Source organism: Diceros bicornis, chromosome 15 (genome assembly GCF_020826845.1).
Source record: "Diceros bicornis minor isolate mBicDic1 chromosome 15, mDicBic1.mat.cur, whole genome shotgun sequence".
NCBI classification, from domain to species: domain Eukaryota; kingdom Metazoa; phylum Chordata; class Mammalia; order Perissodactyla; family Rhinocerotidae; genus Diceros; species Diceros bicornis.
The window spans coordinates 21,502,097-21,523,224 of NC_080754.1; the positions used below are offsets into that span (position 1 = coordinate 21,502,097).

Genomic DNA, 21,128 nt, shown 5'->3' on the forward strand with positions numbered 1-21,128 from the left:
CGCTTTTCCATTACCTCTGATGGTTATATCAGGAGATCTAGGATCTTAAGATCCTGGTATTTCAAGGTTTCTTATTTTAAAGGTGAGGTGAAGAAGGGGTATAAAATAAAATCAATACTCACTGCTAACTTTCATGCTGCCAAAAGCTGAAGGCTGCTGCACTGGCTTGCAGCTCTCCGCAAAGGAGGTGGTTCTGGGCCGCCCTGACATGATCACTCTCTTCCCGAATCACCTTTTCCTTCCTTCCTCCTTTGCTTCCTTTTGTTTTATGTTGGGGTATTAGGTTAATGATAAATGCAGCATTAAGTTCTCCCACAAGAAAAAGAAAAAGACTTCGTCCACTTGGCTTTTCACTCCTCTTGTACAGCTATAAAAAAAAACGAGCGATGTATTTCTCCTTCAAGACAGATCAGTATGGATATTGAACATATAGATGATTTGGGGCTGGGAAAAAAATACAATTCTTTCCCCTCCCTTTCCTTGTAGGGGAGAAAGGGGGGAGGAGGAATCCTAAAAAAAAAAAAAAAAAAATCACGTGCAACGGGGACAAATACTTGATTGAAAATAAGTACTTTGAATATTATATATTCCTCGGGATTTTTTTTCCGAGTCAATGAAGAAGGGAAGCGGCGGAAGGATCACGAGTCTCACGCTTGAAAAGAAGGGGGGATGGGAAGGAGGGAGGGAGAGGGAGGGGGTGGCTCGGAGATGCGACGGGAAGCGCTGCGGCTCCGGCAGCGGCGGGATCCGGCTGACTGGAGGGCGGCGGAGTCGCGAGGCAGTCAGAGGCGGGCGGTGGCGGCGGCTCCTCTCCTCATTGCGCCAGGAGCAGCTGCAGGCGGCGGCTGGATCCAGCGGCCATGGCGGCGGCGGTGGCGGAGGCAGCTCCCTTCAGATCCCAGGCAGCGGCTCCTCGACTGCTCCCCATACGCCGGGGACATGGGAACCCGGCAACCGCTTCCGTCCCTCGGGGCCCCCTCCCCCGTCCACGGCACCAGCGCGGCCGCCCTCCCGCCCCTCGCTTCTGCTCGGTGCCCGCTCAGGAAGCGTCCGCGCTTTGCCCCCAGCCCGGAGCCCTGTCAGCGGCTGCGGGGCCGGCTCCTCCTCGCTTCCTTCCTTCCTTTGTCACTCGGCCCGGGCGGCGGCGGCGGCAGCAGCAGCGGCAGCACAAGCCCGCATTCGCCCGGGTCGGGGGCTGCTCTGTGTGAGGAGCGCCGTCTGCGCAGCCGCCTAGCTCTTCCCCACTCCCCCTCCCCCCTCCTACTCGTCCGCCGCCTCCTTCCTCCCCCACCCAGCCTTACACCGCCCAGCGCCCCGCCGCCCGCGTAACAGGCGTCTAGGAATTGCCGGCCGAGCCCCGCGACCGCCCGCTTCGGCTGGGAAGCCGAAGACCGAGCGGAGCCAATCACGGACGTCGTTTCTTTGCGGCTCCTCCCGGAAAAAGCCGATGGACCTGAGGAACCAATTACAAAGTGTCGCTGGAAATCCACGCCCAAAAAGCGGAAAGTGCCGAAGATAGCCGAACGAGAAGGTGGGTTCGCCTTGTTCTGTGGCTGGGTAGAAGAGAAATTCGACAATGGCAACAGTGGCCAATCAGAGTCGCCGGCCCTCAGGAAAAAGCTTGAAGAGTTAAAGGACGGTGAAACCCTGCGTTGCTGGTGAAACGGCACCGCTGGGCGCCGCGGCCGCTTTGTAATTGGCTGAAAACTCCGCTGGGAGTGTTCCTCCCTCGCTGATTGGTGAAGAGAAGGGGGCTTCCGAGGACAGCCTGGCCAGTCAGAACGTCTCCTCCCTCGTCGAGGTGGGGAGAAGAAAAAAGCGAAAGGAGGGCGTCTATAAAGCGCCTTCTGATTGGCCTGAACCTTCGGAGCTGGCGTGGGGGCAAAAGGGAAAGGGAGGGAGGCCGAAGCTCGTGGCGTAGCCAATCGGCGCTCACCGCCGTCCAATCGCAAGACCTAGCTGCCATGTGATTGGCCTCTGGCTTCCGGCGGCGGGCCCAGAAGCGGGGCGCAGCTCGGCCGGGGTGGTGGCTGAGGGGCTGGTCTGCGGCTGCTCCCAGCCGGCGTGGAAACCGCGGATGAGGAGCGCGGGCCCTCCACACAGCCGGTCCGAAACCGCTGCGGTCGGCGGGGCTGGCTCGGAGCGCTCGAGCGAGCAGAGGGTTAGGGGCTCTCCCCACCCACGGGAGGTCTCGGCGGGCGCGGCTAGGTCTGCGCGCCCGGGCTCCTCTCCGCCTAGGATACCGCGTCTTCCCCGGGTGCGAGTTCTCAGGCACTCAAGTGGGGACAAAGCTTCCAGAAAGGCAGCGCCTCTGGGCGGCCGCGCCCCGCGGCGGGGCGGTTGAGACAGGGAGGCCAGCTGCGCCTTGTGCGCGCGGCCAGGCCGGCCTTCTGGAAACGCCCCTGAGAAATGAGCTCATGCTGGACGCGCGCGCTCCTTGGGCGTGACTGCCCAGCGCAAAACGGGCTCGAAAGCAGGTGAGGGGAAATGCCGTCAGGCCGGATATCCTGAAGCTTCCGAGGAAACGGAATCAGAACAGCCCTTAGTAACCCTTGGTCCTTTGGACCTAGGGTGATCTATGAAAGTACCATTTAAGTAGCTGTCACACGTAGGCCAGTGTTCATTCTACAGAGAACCAGTGCCTTTGGTTTGCTTGGGGACAGTGAGGTATGGCTACGTCTGGAAGCAGAGAAGGTAGAATGGACAGTTGCCATCCTGATTGTAAGCCCGTGGTGCCTGTAATTTCCATCTGCAGAGTCATCCCTTTCTATTAAGACAACGATTTCCAGCAAGTACATGTAAAAATATCCATAGTTGATCAGATTACCTAGCTATTGCTTTGAAAAACTGATGAGGGATTTGGGATAGAACTAAGTAAGCTTTGATGGAAGACAGGAAAGGTGTAGATAGGGTTTTTAAAGTCAAATGCCTACAGGGGCCAGAAAAGTAAAGCAAATAAGTAAACCGGGCCTGGTATAAGACAATGGGGAAGGATAAGGAATGTGGCAAATTGGAGTGTCCGTGCTCTAACTGAAGGCAGCAGCTGTTCAGCTCTGGCAGATTGCTGCCCTCAGGAATGTGGGTCCAGTGTTCTCAGATAGTCTCTGGTTTTTTCCCCCTCAGAGAAATTCTAAACCTGTATTTTTATGTGAAATCTCTTGATTTTTAAGTGTTGGCAACCAATATTTCAAAACCTTGCAGGCCAAACTGAAAACATCCAGGGTAAATGTGGCCAACATGCAATTAATTTGTCATCTCAAGCCTGAGCATGGGTTTTATAGCCCAAGAGCAGTAGAGGCTCTTGTTCTTTGCAATTAAGAGGGAACACGAGGGCTGGCCCCATGGCTTGGCGGTTAAGTGTGCCCGCTCCGCTACTGGCGGCCCGGGTTCGGAACCCCGGGCGCGCACCAACGCACCGCTTGTCCGGCCATGCTGAGGCCGCGTCCCACATGCAGCAACTAGAAGGATGTGCAACTATGACATACAACTATCTACTGGGGCTTTGGGGAAAAAAAAAAAAAGGAGGAGGATTGGCAATAGATGTTAGCTCAGAGCCGGTCTTCCTCAGCAAAAAGAGGAGGATTAGCATGGATGTTAGCTTAGGGCTCATCTTCCTCACAAAAAAAAAAGAGGGAACATGAGGTTTCTGGCTGTCATGGAGGAGGGTAAAGAATGTTAAAAGCAAACTCAGTGCATGGCAACTTTGTCAGATGAAATGTTGCCTCTCCATGTGAACTATTGTTAAAGACCTTTGCCACTAGTTCCTAAAATGCTGTGAGGCAAAGCTTTAAATCCTGCCTTCCTCTTTCCTCCCCATCCCTACTCCCAATTATACCAGCAGGAAAGTGAATAACAAATGTTTTGGTTAGGGGCTTGCCCCTGGCTCAGTGGCTAAGTGTGTGCACTCCGCTACTGGCGGCCCCCATTGGGACCCGGGCACGTCGCGCCCTGCTTGTCTGGCCATGCTGAGGCCGCATCCCACATACAGCAACTAGAAGGATGTGCAACTATGACATACAACTATCTACTGGGGCTTTGGGGAGAAAAAGGGAAAAAAAAAGAGGAGGATTGGCAGTAGATGTTAGTTTAGGGCTGATCTTCCTCACACACAAAAAAATGTTTAGGTTATACAAATTGGAAGCATGGCTATTCTTTTGTATATAATAAAGTACAAAAATAGTCTACCTTAAGGTTATGATTAGTAACTGTACCATTACCGCCTTCAAATATTTTGAACTGATGCTGTTAAAGAAAAAAAAAAAAAAAAAGTCTGGGGGCCAGCCCCGTGGCCTAGTGGTTAAGTTCAGTGCGCTGTGCTCTGGTGCCCAGGCTCAGTTACCCAGAGACCTACACTACGGGTTGGCAGCCATGCTGAGGCAGCCACCCATGTACAAAATAGAGGAAGATTGGCACAGGTGTTAGCTCGGGGCGAATCTTCCTCAGGAAAAATAAAATCTGACCAAGATGGGGAAATTTGATAGAAAAAAAAGTATTTCAGTCTCAAATTAGGACTTAAGGAGGGAGAAGTTTATGAGAAAGTACGGAACTACTGAAATTAACATTCAATGGTTGTTTGTGTGAACTTTCAAACTCTTACTTTACCTTCCCACCCGGTGTCAGCCACTCATCAGTTTATAATAATTTTAATAGTTAATATTTACTGAGTGTTTACAATGTGCCCAACACTGTTCTTAAGTGCTTTGCACATGCTATCTCAAATTCATAATAATACTATGACGTAAGTACTGTTACCACCTCCGATTTTCGGATGAGGAAACTGAGGGCCAGAAAGGTTCCCTGACTGACCTGAGGTCCACAGGGCTAAAGCAGCTGAGTCAGGATTCAGATCCCATGTTCCTTGCCTCTGCTCAGTACTTCTTTCTCAACCGCAGTCCCCACCTCTCCTGGTGTGCCTTGCTTTATCTTCAAGTCTGAGCCTCATGTCTTGAACTGTGTGTGCCTAGTTGTGAACATATGCCTTTGTTTGGTTTATAACACTTTGGTTTCCTCCAGGGCTAATCAGATGGTCCCTTGCAGAGATCAGTGATTCTGAGCCACAGTAACAGTAAACAAAAGGATAGAAAAAGATAAATATAGGAAAGCTGGGTGGTACAGAACAAGTAAGTAGTGTAGTAGGGAAAAAAAAAAAGGTTGGTGGGTGTGTCCACAGGATAACAGTTATAAATTAAAATGCACAATGAACTAGCTTCTGTAGTAATAACAAGTATTTGTATAGCACTTTGCACTTAGCACGTACTATGTTTATGAAGTTTAGGAAGTACTATTATGAAACTATTCTGTTTTTACAAATGAGGAAACTACACAGTAGAGTAAGTGACTTGCTCAAAATCACTTAGCTGCGTTTCTAATTGAAACTGGAAGAAAATATAGGCAGGTTTAATAATGAAGATAGCAAATAGGATATGAGATGCACTTTATTTAGATGAACCCAGAGTCAGCAATTCTAAACAGAAGTCCATGAGCAAACTCTCCCTAGGACCTCACTTACTTGGCCAACATATATTAAACACCTAAATGTGGTTGGGTGCTGGTCTTCAAAATTTAATAAGATATGGTCTCTTTGCTCCAGATACTTGCAATCAGATACCATGAAATGAAAAAGTGTTGTTTAGTAATAAACCCTAGAAAAACCCTCTGATGTCAAAGTGAAGATTAAGAGGAAGAGAAAATAAATTCACATTTTTTGAGTGCCTGTTCAATCCTTGCCAAAACCCCAAGAGATAGGTATTATTAGCCCTTTTGTTAATAGATGGGGGGATAAAATGAGCAATACGTATATTATTCAAGGTTACACAATTAGTAAATGGCAGAGATGGAATGGGATTTACACCTGAGCCTATTTGAATCCAGCCTCTTTCTACTAGATCACTCTGCTTTCCCTCAGAAAGGAACATTGTTTATCCCATTTATGTGCAATTATACACGTGTGTGTGTGCTTGCACACGCACACATAGGTGTCTGGAAATATTGATGGCGTTTTGGGTGATCTTTATTGTCTTCATGCGTACCAGTATTGTCTTCATTTTCCACCTTTGCATAAGAAACAAAACATTTAGAAAACAAAAAGGAAAGACTGGAAGAACCAAAGAAAAGCAGTAGCAGTGTGGAATTGCTCAATTTGATTAGGAATTAACATAACTGAAACTTACAGAGGCACCTTTTGTCAATAACTTGGCTATATATTCCATAGGAAAGGAATCTAACAGGAAAGGTAAGTAGCAGAATCTAGACACGCGTTTTTATTTATTTTATTTTTTTGTTTTTAAGATTTTATTTATTTTTTTCCCCCCAAAGCCCCAGTAGATAGTTGCATATCATAGCTGCACATCCTTCTAGTTCCTGCATGTGGGACGCGGCCTCAGCATGGCCGGACAAGCGGTGCGTCGGTGCGCACCCGAGATCCGAACCCGGGCCGCAGGCAGCGGAGCGCACGCACTCAACCGCTAAGCCACGGGGCCGGCCCTAGACAGGCATTTTTAGAGGAATTCAAGAGAGGCATTTCAGGGCTGAGCAGAAGAGGGAATTAGACAAATAGGGCATCTTTAAAGCTCTGAAGCAGCAGCAGAAATTTGCCCCTCCCTAGGTAGGCTTTGATGCCAAAAAGAGATTGGCTATTATTGACATTCAGTATACCATGTAAAGGGGTCAATTTATGTCAAAGAAAGGAGAATGAAGTGACCTCTTGACTGTACTAGAAAGAAAAGCAGGAGGTTAATGTGGCGGTAGTATCAAGAGCCATTTTGAAAATTGTGCCCTTTGATCAATAATGAAAGTTACGTCATCCCAGGCACTGCGCTTGGTGTTTGCAGCACATAACCTCTTATATGGTACTCGCAATTTTTCTCTATTTTACTGGTAAGAAAACTGAGGAACAAGAGAAGTAACTTGCTCAAGTTTACTCAGCTAGAAAGTGGTGTTCAAACCTGTAGCTAAACTCTTGTGCCCTAGCCCTGGAAATTTCTCCAAAGCAACAATCCAAAAGAAACTTCACTCAGATCCATTTAGTGAGCGTTTCTTCAGCTCCTGATCTCTTTGTAGGACACTGTGCCAGGCCTTACGAATACAGGAGTGTGAAGATGAATAAAAGCCATTCAGAGATGACCACTGTCTTGCTGCATTCCTAGAGGAGCTCTGGTAGAGTGGAGGCGTGTAAACAGACAACACCACCATGTCATCTGGCAGCCAAGGACTAGCACGGAGGAGGAGAAGTGTCCCAGAGATCATTTTCCAAGTTGTATTTAAACCAGTGGTCTCCATAGTTGAGTGTATGTACCCAGAGGTTGTACAGGATGATCCTTTGGAGTGCTACAACTATTAGAACCTATTTTTATGTTAAGAAGTAAGATATTATTTCTCCAGTGGTTATTTACTGGTAGACACTGGCACCCTCCTCAGTTCCTCTGTCAAAGGAAGAGGTGACACATGTGACAATATCACTATCCTAAAGGAAGGGGACAAATCCACAGCCTAGAAGGGGTTGTGAATACAAGGGGCCCTCCTGCTTTTTTGAATTTTCAGCAACATATGGCACTTTCCTTGTGCTTAATTAAGTGGATTTCCAGTCATATTATTTGAATTTTAACTAAATTGACTCTCACAGATTGAAAATGATTCCTGCAAATAAAGTATTGATGACAGATCTTACTAACAGTGCAAGAGTGAGTGAACAAACAGAAGATGGCGAAGCTGACATTCTGCTCATGGTAGGAACTCTTCATCAGTCACATGACTAGGCAAAAATAGTACTGAGCTCACCAAATTTGACAAGAAGTAGGCCTGAAAATTTTGAAGTTCTCAAGAACTTTTGAAAAATGAAGTTACTATCCACTATTGTTAAAGTCAAAGCTTACCCTAAGTTTCCATATGATTGAGATGTAACTAATGCCAGTGTGAAGCCTCCACAATTACCAAAATGTTTAAAGACTATGCATCTGGGACAGTGTTAACAATTTTTGGGGTGGGGGTGGGGGGTGAGAACAAGAGTTTGGGGCCTTAATAAAAATAAAAATTATTTTTAAAATATTGCTTATTATACCTCTTGTCCTTTTTTATTCCTGTGTATGTTTTATATATGCATATCATGTTAGTTCAAGAGCATGTGTTTTATAAATAAATATGCAGCGTATATTGGAGCTGGATGTTAAAAATTTTTTTACTAATAGAGTTTTAAGATCAAAAAAGTTTGTAGACCACTTTTAAACAAATAGTAGTTTTCCAGATGGGTGAAGGGAAGAACATTCTAGGCAAAGAGCGGAGGTTATGCAATGGTAAAAATGTATGTAACAAGGTATTCAGAGAATTGGAGGTGTTGTGAAATTATGTGGCATATAAGATCTGGACGTAGAGAAAATAAAGGAAAACAGTATCAGATAATAGAGGCATAGTTAAGTAAATTGTTATATTAAGTCCATGTTATGCAACCAGTAAAAATAATAAATACAAAGACTAATAACAACTCAGAAAAAAGACTAATTGAAAAATATAGAACTTTAGATTGTATGTGACTGTGTTTCCCATTCTGCAAAATATTTGTACATTTGGATCAAAATTGAAAAGGAAGACAGAAATTAGAATAATTTTGTTAATATTGGCATATTTAATTATAGATGAAAATATTCACTTTAAATGTTTTCATTTAATATTTTTACAATAAATTTGAAATTGGCTCCCAAATAACTCATTTCTTCACTGATTCACATATTCCTCAGAAAGCCTCTGATTACATAGAATTCTTAACAAAAACTCCAAATTTCTCAGCAAGGCTTTCCAGCACTAACATTTTTACTGATAATCCTTTGTAATATGAATTAAATTAATAAAACTAGCCAATATGTATTGAGTACAGACTGTATGCAGGACGTCTTCTAGGCACCTGAGGAAGGACATGAGCCACCTGAGTGGCTCTGTGCCCTTGGGGAGCTTACCCTCTGGGGAAACAACCATAGGAAAAGTTAATTGTTTTAAATCACATTTTGAATCCATAAAAAAGTTGTGAGGCAGAACATAATTTGCTAATATGATTGTTACTCATATGCTCAAATGAATTGCTCATGCTATCCTATTTATAATAGGTGAATGAAGGACACTTCAGTCTGAAGTGGATCTTAAAGGATGAGTAGTAGGATTTGGAGACAGAAAGGAGAGAGGAAGTAAATTATTTTCCACCACTTCATTTCCAATCCATCAGACAAACCCCCTTCTTAGTAAACTCTTAGGTGGGTGGATCTGTCAGAGCAATTAAGGACAGTATGAGTCTGTTCATCTGACTTAAGGAAAACCAGTTTGGCTAGAACAGAAAACTGATAGAATAATGGAAGATAAGGTTTAAAAGATAGTCTGGGGCCAGATTTGACAGAGCTTTGAATGTTACACCAAGAAATCTGGGCTTTGTCTTGTAGACAGTGGAGAATTATGGGAGGTATTTTAGCAGATGTAAGACATTGTCACTGTAGGAAAGCCTCTGAGGTAGAACACACTGTGTGGTTTTTCCTGTTGCTGAAAATGTACCCAAGGTAACAAGACAGCCTACTTGGTCACGCTTCTTGTAACCAGAGGTGTGCCCAAATGGGAAAGTAATGAATGACTACCTGAAAAGAGGGACAGTGTTTGAAACATTGCCACTATGAAATGGACTCTAGTTGTTTTAAAGTGTCATATCAGGTCTTTGACAGACCATATAAATACTCCAATTATAACATCTAAAGGAGCATACCATCTAAGATAAAAGGAAAACAAACCCTTGATGAATCCTTTTAGTTTTTTATGCTTGTGACATTTTTGCTCCTAAGAGGGTGTAATCATGTGATTAATATATTATTACTGATTAGATTATTTCAAACTGTTTCAATTTTATTTTTTACCCCATTTCTTTTTTTTTTTTCAAAAGGGTCTTTTTTTTTTCTGAGAAAGATTTGCCCTGAGCTAACATCTGTTGCCAATCTTCCTCTCTCTCTTTTTTTGCCCTCCCCGAAGCCCCAGCACATAGTTGTGTATTCTAATTGTAAGTCCTTCTAGTTCTTTGTGAGCCATGGTCACAGCATGGCTACTGACAGACAAGTGGTGTGGTTCCATGCCTGGGAACGGAACCCAGGCCACCGAAGCAGAGCATGCTGAACTTTAACCATTAGGCCATCAGGGCTGTCCCACTTTTACTCCACTTCTATTCGCATTTTTTGAAAAGAACTTTTTTAGATGAGTGTAAATATTTTCAGGTTGAATTGAATAAATGAATTCACATGAATTGAAAACAGTATGTATTGATTGACTACTTTGACTTAAAGCATACATCTTTACAACAAATTCTAGTGATTCAGCTGTGTTTTATGTGCATCAAAATGTAATAAATATAGGCCTCAGAAATTCTCAGTTGGAAAAAATACTTTAGGAACTCTTTAGCCAGCAGTAAATCAGAAATGGTCATATTTTCTTCTTCAGATGGAAAGAGGACTCACATCTCAGAATAGAACAAAAGTTTTTAGGTCTTTATATCATATTGATGGTGAATGTGAAAACTGTAAGAAAACTGGCATTCTGTTTCTTGGCTGTTGAATATCTTGACTTGGAGGGGGAAAAACACTTGGAAAAAAAAATTAAGAGGTTTCATGGATTATCCAAGAAGGAATTGCAGAATGCAGAGAGGGCCTGTCTCCCTGAGTCAGGCCATGGTTTGTTTTGGATCATGGCCATCAAGATGCATCATCACTCTGACTTCACTCCTGTGCCCTGTAGGATGGAATTCTGAAAGGGACTGAGAGAGAATGCTTAAAGCCCCGAGGAACGTGTGTTCCTGTATAACCTCCAGATCAGACAGTAGTAGGAAGTGCCAGCTATCAGACCAGAAAGGATTCTTGTAGGAAAGGGTGTATAGCTCAGTTTTGTGAACCCATTAATATTTCATCATTTATATGGTTTATTATTTTTATTTTTTTATTTTATTATTTTTTTTTTGAGGAAGATCGGCCCTGAGCTAACATCTGCCAATCCTCCTCTTTTTTTTTGCTGAGGAAGACTGGCCCTGGGCTAACATCCATGCCCATCTTCCTCCACTTTATATGGGATGCCACCACAGCACGGCTTGACAATTGGTGTGTTGGTGCACACCCGGATCTGAACCCCGGGCCACCGCAGGGGAGCGCGCGCACTTAACTGCTTGCACCACCAGTCCGGCCCCTATGGTTTATTATTTTTATAACATATATTGTGTATGCATTAGTAGTGTCCAGTACTTGAAGATAAAAGTAATAATTTAGGGAAAATAACCATTATTTCCCTAAATAACCCTTACTGCTCTTTTAGGAGCATTCAAGAGTCTCAGGAAAATACTAACTCAGATTTTTCTTTTCTTTTTGAGGAATCAACATGTCTGAGACAGCTGAGCACATCCTCCTATAGGTACTCTTCCACTTTCTTGGACCATTTCTTCACAGTTTGAATACAGTTTTCATCTTTAGCCTTCTTATCAAAAGTGAGCCAATTATTCTACTTTTTATCATTAAATGTGTTGGCTGTGATTCTATAAAATTTCATAAATTTTGCTGGTCTGTGTTGGAAAACACATGAAAAGACACAATATCGACTATCCTGATTCCATTAGGAAGTGCTTATTTTGTGTCTACTAGGTGCCCAGCACTCTGCCAGATATGATGGGGATACATCTGCTTTCAGTAAATTGAGAAAACTGCTGTATATGTTTTAAAACCTACTATGATCTGCTCAACTGCATTTTAAAAATATTTTCAAGGTCAAAGGAGTATGGGCCCTTTTAGAATTAAAAACAAATCTCTTACAGAGCCAAGTCACCTGGAACTCTAAGTAAGTAAACTGTTCTATGGAGGTTAAGCTTTTAATCTAGCATGAGAGGAGTTAAAGTGAAGTACTTCTAAGCACCAGAGAAACCATCGAGTTACAAAAAAATTCATCAGCAGTAGTTGCTAAAAGAGGACACACACACACACACACACACACACACACACACACAGAGTTTGCCTTATACCTAACTTTCTTCCTGCTTAAATGGGATTCCATGGAGAGGTAAAGCATTTCTCTTGACCTCAGTTGATGCTGTGCACATAGTAGGAACTCAGTAAATGTTGGCAAAATGAGCAATATGATTGCAATTGAAAAAATGAAACCTAATTATAACCATTAAAATTACAATTTTATAAAATATTTGCATATGGACAAGGACTCAGAGGAAAAGTCCAAAAATAAAAAATAGTTGTTTTATTCATTTGTTGGTTTTCTGAGTGTTTTTTCTTAAATTTAAAAATTTACCATTATTGTTGCTACAATATAATTTGGGTATCAAATTTTAAAATTAGATACATTCAAATATAACAGAAAATTACAGCTTGGGACAAATCTCTGTCCACTACTGGGGTTCAAACATGTCTTGGTATATCTGGCAAATTAGGCTGCCAAGAGGTGATTTACATAAGAGTTTTGGCAGAAAGACTGCCAAGAAGTGTGTGTGCCATCAAGGAGGGGGTTTGGCCAGGCTATTTTTCAGTCAGTTTGCACTGCTACAATGCACTGGTCAGTATTCCGATTGGTCAGTGCCCGTGCCATGCCAGCTATTAACCTATTTTGAATGTCATTCTTGGATTGAGGAGACAATGCTTACCTATCCTGAAGATTCATACTCTAGTGCAGCCTCATGGACTCCTCTTGGAAAGCACCATAAGTGGGAATAGGAGGGCACTAAAATCTTTATTATGGCACAAAATACAATCCAAAAATGAGTGATTGGGGCTTGTTTCCACTTCTGCAGAAAATACGACATAATTTTGCAGTGTTGGAGACTCCAGACTCCATTTTGATTCCTTGAGGGCCACGATGGAGATCATGAAAATGCCCAGTAGAAGGTGGTGGTGACCTGGCTTAATGGGGCTGGCTCAATGATGAGTACCAGAGTGTTCAAAGACAACGGAAACCTCAGCAGCAGACATTCATGTGGCCACAGATACGACTTGTCTTTGAACCCATGCAAAACACTGTCTAAGGCTCTTAGAAATTATGGGCAGGGCCGGCACCGTGGCTTAGCGGTTAAGTGCGCGCGCTGGGCTACTGGTGGCCTGGGTTCGGATCCGGGCGTGCACCGTCGCACCACTTCTCCGGCCATGCTGAGGTTGCGTCCCACATACAGCAACTAGAAGGATGTGCAACTATGACATACAACTATCTACTGGGGCTTTGGGGAAAAAAAAAGGAGGAGGATTGGCAATAGATGTTAGCTCAGAGCCGGTCTTCCTCAGCAAAAAGAGGAGGATTAGCACAGATGTTAGCTCAGGGCTGATCTTCCTCACAAAAAAAAAGAAAAAAAAGAAATTATGGGCAGGGGACTTTGCAAGGAGCTGGAGGTTCTACATCAGCAAGCAAAAGCAGGAGCCAATGAAATACGGATTATAGAATCATTAGTAATAGGTTCATAATTATGTTTTTTAGTTCATAAAGAATATGAGATGCGAGAAGCAAATCTGCTGTTCCCCCGCTCAGTGATCCCCGTTGCCACATGCTTCTTGTGTGAGCATTTCACAGAACTGAGGGTACTGACAGTTTTTAAAAACATAGGGCATATTTTTCTTATAACATGACCCATAAATGCAAATTAAATGCAATTCTTCATCTGGTGTTCAACCAAAGAAACAGTAATATGTTCCAATACTGGGAAAAAAACTAGCTGGACTGTATTTATTGATATTTAAGGTCTTTTAAAGCGTAATTTTTGAGGTATGTGATTTGCACCTAAAATGCTATTTTTAGAACCTAAACCTTGCCAAACAGGCAACTCCAGGGTTTTACCTTTCATAAGTGCTTAATAGTTTATAATGAACATTACAGTATCAGACATGTATCAAAACTTGTAAGATAGCCAAGACAAGTAATATTACTCCCATTTACAGATTTAAAAATGGAGGCAAATAGAACTATAATTAGCTTTTTTGGCTCAACTTTACCACATTGATCAATAAGTGTTCATTGAGCAGCCAGCCACAGGTACATGGCATTCCATTATGTTCTCGGAATAATATTTTTAGAAAGGCATGAAGGTATGCCCTGAGCAGGCAAGAGAAGTCTCTCATAAAATGAAAGTAGTTTATAATGTGACATCCTTGCTTTAAAAAATTTTTATGGGCCTTCTTTTTCTCATTGGCATGTTTACTTCCTTTAGCTGTTGTAGTGTTGGCATTTAATAATTGCATGAAAATAAATAGATGCCTTGGAAACCAATACTCTTAGAGTACAGAACAATGTTCATGGCATCTGATATATGAATTGGAGATTTTTAAAGGAAAGATGTACATATAGAGTCCCACCAGATTTGAAGTATGGTTGCAATTGGAATTTAACTAGTGAACAGACACTGAATACCTATTATATGCAAAGTATTGTTCTTAATGAGAGTGACTCAAAAAAGAATACAAGACATGATCACTGCCCTTAATAATTTTTAATCTGGCTAGGAAGGGATAAGATATAGGTTAGGTATATTGTAGGTCCTCAATAAATATTTGTTGAGTGAATGAATGGATGGATGACTATAAAAGATCATTATTGGTCCAAGGTAGCATATGATAAATATCAAGAAAATGAGAGTATGTATATATATATACAAACGTTCAGGGGATAGCTGAACTAAAGAATGGAATACTCTACTGGCCAGACCCATCTTGCACACCCACTCCTGTGGATAGAGTAACATCCTCACAAGAAAGAGGAATTCCATTACAAAAATTTTAAAAGGTGAAGGGCTGGGACAGCACACTGGGAAGACCAAAACTACAGTTACCCTAGGCCACCTTAGGCCTATTTAGCTAAAAATTTTCAGTAGGATATTTGCCACTCCCAGAAAGCAGCAGGAGGTGCCAGGCCAGTGCCTAGAAGGAAATCTGGAGCTATATTAAGAGAACAAGGGATTATCTACATGAGGTTGGTCACTAACTATAGCGATGAATGAGGCATCTGAGAAACTGAGTGGAGTTAGAGAACAGGAAGTTGAGATGTTGACTCCCTCACTTTTAAGGATCATGAAGAAGATGTGGAAACAGTAGAAACAATGGTTCAAGAGGGTAAACAGTGGACCACTATATCAATTTTTTTTTGAAAGACTGCAAAATGATATTGTATTTATCGTTAGGAAGTCATTAGAGTCCTCTATAGCTATGTAGAGTCAGAATTATGAAGGTGAGGTCAGCTTGCAGAGCAATTTTGAACAGATAAAAGAATAATTAAGATAAGGAAATCAGGGGTTCGAGGTAGGTAAGAGTGCACTAAGAAGATATAGGGATATTAATGTTTATCTTGGAGGCAAAACAGAAATTGTCCTGACCCCAAGAGTGTCTTGGAGGAGCAACCTGAGGTCAGTATGATGATGACTCTGGAAGCCAAAGTTGGCACAGAGACAGGTATTCTTCTATCTAAGGTAAGATTTGCATTACTTACTAATACAATGAAAAATTGAGCAGTAGTTTGGAATCTCCCTCATGAAAAAAGTATAAACAAAATTTAGATAATCCACATTGATATTTTGTACATTTGCAGGGAGTGGTAATCTATAGGATTTTGGCAAAGACACACTAAAATTTATCTCCAAAGTGAATGAGTCAAAAGTTGCAAGTTTTAGAGAACTGGTTGAAGCCTCGTCAAGCAATCTAATAGATTTTTTTCCTTTGGAAAGTGGCCCAGGACCCAGTGAATCTAGGGACAAACTTCAGTGCTTTTGCCAGGTGCCCATTTAGAAGAATGGTCCCTTACCTTGAACTTTAATGTTGAGAGTGTAACCTACTGGCATCCAAATGACAACTTGTGAGGGAGGCCTCACCATGCTCCCTAAAGAAACAACTTGTTCCCTGCCAAAATCAGGATTACCTTGCTTTAGGAAGAGGGTGCATACTATGCTTACAGCCAAATGATGATCTGCGAAAAAAATCAAACTCCATCATGGATGGCAAAGGAGCCTCATATAACCCAAAAGGGAGACGGTATTAGAGAGGACCTTTCAGATAGTTGATGAGAGACCTGCTGAAGGCTGTGCTGAAAGCAAAATATGTAGTAGTAACTGGGCATTGCACTAACTTAATGACCTGGCAAATCAGAAACCACGTTGGTAAAGGTAAATCCTTGTGTGGGGGTTTTAAGCCTGAAGTGTTAAGGCCTAGAGCATGCACAGCAAAAATGCAGACCCGTGGCACCATTTATTCCATTTCTGCACCCACAGAAGACATGGATAATACAAAACTCACTCCTAGGGTCCTTCTCAGTCAACGCAGCATGTTAAGTAGGCATTAACCATCAATGGGAATTGTCAGGTAATTTAAAACCTATTTCCTTTCTTCATATTCCCATATGACAAACACCTAGTCTATCTTCAAATGGGAGGATAATGGTCCTGAAAAGCACTTGGCTGTGGGAGGAAGTCTCATCTCCCAAGAGGTTGGGCAGCATAACTAAGCCAATGTACGCTCGTGAGCATGTCCAGGAGGTAAGGGATCCACTCACCAGTCAGCTGACCTCATGAGGTGGACTTCCATGCTTCATTACTCATGGCTCACTGCCCAAGAATACCTGCTCTGAGTAGCCATCAGCTGAGCGAATCTTTCCATAATGAAATGCTAATGCGGCCAGGTTGCCTAAAAGAGTCTGTGATTAGTTGCTTGTTGGCCTTGTTGTTTCTGTTGTTCAAAAATGCTTAGTTTTTGAAGGGATGAAATAAGACAGCGCCTGTGAAAATTGTTTGAAAACTTTAAAGGCCTGTATTCATGTCGGGGATATGGGTGAGGATGATTATTGGAAGATAAGAAAAAGATAAGCCCTGAATTTTTCCTTAGGTTTACAATTTTTATTTAATTAATTAATTTATTAATTAATTTAATTAAATAATTAAATAATTAATTTAATTAAATAATTTATTTAATTAATCTTTTCAATAAGACTGGAGTAGAATCTTTTCCCTTCTGGGAGGAAAAAATAATGAGGAGATGTTTGCCTTGACTCTGCTATTATTGTGTATGTGTGACATCCCTAAATCCACTCCAGCGCATCCTACACACTTGTCAGATTGATCTAACTCTCACGCCGCTGTCATCACTTCACCCAGCTGCTCGGGAACCTAAATTGATTCCCCCGTCTGTTGTAGAAAACCCAAGCTCTTCAGTCTTGCATTCAAAGTCCTCCTTCAACCACCCAGCCCTGCCACTCATCCACCAGCCTCTACACCCTTTCCATTCTCACCTCTTCCTGCTTCACGTTGTAGAAGCAGGTACTGTTGAAACTGGCAGTCGTCAAAAAGATGGTGCTTATCCATTCCTTGCATTTCATGGTTTGGGAAACTAAAGCCCAGAGAAGTGAGGTGGTATATATGTCAAACACAGCTCTTCCATTGTGGCCAAGAAAACCATGTTTTCTATTCCCCACACAACTTGTTCCTCTGGTCCTAAGCACTGGGACAGGATGAGTAGAACAGGCATGCAGAGAACAGCGTGGCATGGGATAAATAATGCATGAAGCAATATTGAGCATTAAAAACTCAAAGTGGGGGCCGGCCCTGTGGCTTAGCGGTTAAGTGCACACGCTCTGCTACTGGTGCGCACCGACGCACCGTTTGTCCAGCCATGCTGAGGTGGCGTCCCACATACAGCAACTAGAAGGATGTGCAACTATGACATACAGCTATCTACTGGGGCTTTGGGGAGAAAAAGGGGAAAAAAAAAAGGAGGAGGATTGGCAATAGATGTTAGCTCAGGGCCACTCTTCCTCAGCAAAAAGAGGAGGATTGGCATGCATGTTAGCTCAGGGCTGATCTTCCTCACACACACACAAAAAAAACACCCTCAACATGCTTACAACATACTGTGTTTGCAGCAAAGGATCTAGAATTTGCGCCCCTCTTAATAGGAAATTCACTAATGCTGGGAATTAATCTGCAAATTTTTGTTCTACTGGGTCTGGAAGGGAAATTGTGACAATTGTCTTCTATCTAAATAGAATGAATGGTTCAGGGCTAGAAATGATTAACAGGTATGTCAGGGTTTCTCTGGGGAATGGCCCATCGGATTATTATTGTTTGCTGAGTTTTTCCTCTCAATTGAAGCTAACAAGGTCATTCCGAGGGTAACCATATTCAGGAACGTCAGTACAATGACCCTGTTACAACTGGCCCAACTGGAAGCTAGGAAACCACACCTTCCTTAGAAGGTTTATGTAGTAGAAAATGGGAGGTGGTTGGTGATTTAAACCTTACTGATTATCACGAATGGCAGGAAGAGGAAAAAAGTGAAGGAAAAGCCTTGATTATAAGAATATTGTTAAAGAAAATCAAAGGAAGTTTTGTAAATGTTCAAATACATAATGTAATTCAAAATGCGGCTGATCAACTTTCCACATCTGCTTTGATGAGTAGATAAGACTACTTAAATTCGTGCATTAAGTATTTGAATATAAATTACGCCTTATAAAGTGTTTGAGGGATTTTTAAAATGTTTTCTTTAGTATTTAAATCATCACTATGGAACTTAAAAAAATAAAATGTCTCTCATCATTGTTTTTTCATTTACATAGACTATAGCACTTATTTAGATTATTAAAAATTTCAAATAAATGGAGCCTAAATCAATGAAGTTTTAACATGCCTAAAAGTAAGTGCATTTGTCTAAGTGTCCAGGTTAAGATTTAGTACTTTTCAGACTTTGCCACTAAAAAAATATCCCTATTGGGGCTGGCCAGGTGGCATAGCAGTTAAGTTTGTGCATTCCACTTCAGCAGCTCAGGGTTCGCTGGTTCGGATGCTGGGCACAGACCTACTCACCACTCATCAAGCCATGCTGAGGCAGCATCCCACATAGAAGTAGAATGACCTACAACTAGGATATACAACTATGTACTGGGACTTTGGGGAGAAAAAAGACAAAGAGGAAGATTGGCAACAGATGTTAGCACAGAGCCAATCTTCCTCAAAAAAAAAAGAGGGCAGGGGAAAAAATATCCATGTAGGTTTTTTTAAAAAAAGAAACCCCTGTTGCACTAGGACCCGCCCATAACAAAGCTCAAAGGAGAGGACTTTGTCCTCTACTCCACAAGATGGAAAATGGTTGTTGTAATACAAAAATGCAACCCCACCCTCTCCACACACGCATGCACACACACAAATCCTCAAGTAACTGACTTTTCAGGAAGATGCTTCATTTTGTTCACAGATCCCTCTTTCTGGCACGTGGCAGAGGTGCACCGAGAGCCTCCATGACCCAGGGTGAGAAGCAGGGCGCACTGGATTGATATTTAGGAGAGACTTTACAGGTCATGTCATCCAATTTGAGTGGGGAAAAGTGGTTGCACTTTGCATAAGCAAAAGCTTAATAAATGTTTATTAAATTGAATTTGTTGACTATTGAAACGAGAAGTCTTTGTAACGGAAAAGTTCTATCTAAATATAACGTTTTAATTATATAAAGATCAATGTTAGCCAGTCAGTCCCTTGGTATATCATTCTTTTAAGCCCAAGACTCAAGACAAACTGCATGATGTACTTGTACCAGCTCCCATCTCGGTTGGGCTTTGGTTCCTTCTCTCTGTCTATTCTAACCTCTGCCGTTGAACACCATTCCTTTGCTTAAGGTCAGAGTAACTGTGCCTCATTTCAATTTTTAATAACATTACACCACTTCTCGAAGAGCAAGGAGATGAGGGCTGTCTTTCCTGATTGTCACTTCTTGCTCCAAGCATAGACTTAACATCCTTTTTGCTTGGCTTTGGCATTTTGGGTATGTCTTGGTCTATTCCAGGGTTTGTCTTCCTGACACACCAGATGCAGAATCGTGTTGTGCTGTCTTCCCTCTCCCAGGTTAAATGCACATCAGACAGGCCTCAGATCCTCTACCTCTGCCATGTCCCCAGCCTTCATAGATGGAGCCCAGAGAACCTCCCCCTGCAGGCCCCAGCCTGCCTGGGCCCCTGAGTCAGTTCTCCCTAAGTCCAGAAGAGTATCAGCAGCCTCAGCCCCAAAAGTCTGAAATCAGGCTTGCTGCCCATATACAGTGCTAGCAATGAAGAATTGGGGCCTGTGAGGCTTTGAGTAACAGCATCTCCAATCTGTGGTGGCCTCAGCCATGCAACTGGGAGGCAGCAGGGTGCAGTGGAAAGAGCACTAGCTAAGGAGCTAGGCAGACCTGGAAGGTTAAGGTTAGTCTTTCCATTCTGACCCTTAGCTGTGTGATTCAGGCAAGTCACTGAACCTCTCTGAACCATCTGTTTCTTTTCCACTGGGGAGGTTGTCTCTAATGCCCATCCCCTACAGGGGCTCTTGCTGGTAACTATAGTTAGTTTTTCTATTGCGCTATTTTCCAATGTAATACAAGTAGAGGCTTCCCTCTTAGTTTTATATCTCAAATTATCTTTGCCTAATAGGATGAGGGAAACATTACGTAACATAAAATAAACATCTGCCTTCTTTTGTAATTTCTGTTAAAAAATTCGTGTTTTTTCATACCCTTAAACCATGCTTTTAAAGCTATTGGAGGGCAGGCATGCTTAATCATCACTATAATAATAATTTCTATTATTTAGTGAGGACTAATTATGTGGTGGGTACTGACCTAGCTGCTTGACACGGATTGTTGTACTTAATCCTTGCAACAATCTTATGAAGTAAGTACTATTATTATTGTCATTGTATAGATGAAGAAATTGAGGCATGAAGATGTTAGGCAACATGCCCAGGGCCACATAGCTAGTCAGCAGAGAGGACAGAGCAAAGATTGGGAGAGAAAGTTCTTAGTTAAACCAATAGGTTATTCTTTTTCCTACTTAAAGCAGTGGTCATGTCTAATTCACTCCAGACAATAATGAGCAAATTTATTGCCTGGTGTCCCATTCATTTATTTGTTGAATACCTTCTGGGTGCAAAGCAGTAACTAGGAGATTTGCACCATGGAGCATTATAAAAGGAGGAAGATTTGATCTCTGCCCTCAAGGAAATCAGAAGCTAGTAGGGAAGCAGACTGAGAAACAGTGAACTCCAACACAAGGAAAACACAGTAAGTGCTGTAATAGTGTTACAAGCTAAGTGCCACTGGGCCAGAGTGGGGAACAACGTATTTCAGTGTATCCAGAAAGCT

At 42.5% G+C, this 21,128-nt stretch overlaps 2 protein-coding genes across 3 annotated transcripts in view; one reads left to right on the forward strand and one right to left on the reverse strand.

Annotated features, from left to right (window-relative positions):
* The window catches only part of GSK3B (glycogen synthase kinase 3 beta), a 202,135-nt gene extending 201,407 nt beyond the window's left edge, over positions 1 to 728 (reverse strand). For both annotated transcript variants that reach the window (XM_058555863.1, XM_058555862.1), the window contains exon 1: positions 123 to 728. In XM_058555863.1, the coding sequence (XP_058411846.1) occupies positions 123 to 210 (88 nt within the window). In that variant the 5' untranslated portion in view covers positions 211 to 728. The remainder of the gene's footprint in view (positions 1 to 122) is intronic.
* LOC131414749 (uncharacterized) lies at positions 700 to 7,977 on the forward strand. Its single transcript, XM_058555864.1, has 2 exons — positions 700 to 1,531; positions 7,060 to 7,977. The coding sequence occupies exon 1, from the start codon at positions 709 to 711 to the stop codon at positions 1,327 to 1,329; it is 621 nt and encodes a 206-aa protein (XP_058411847.1). The 5' UTR covers positions 700 to 708; the 3' UTR covers positions 1,330 to 1,531; positions 7,060 to 7,977.
* Positions 7,978 to 21,128: the final 13,151 nt, after the last annotated feature.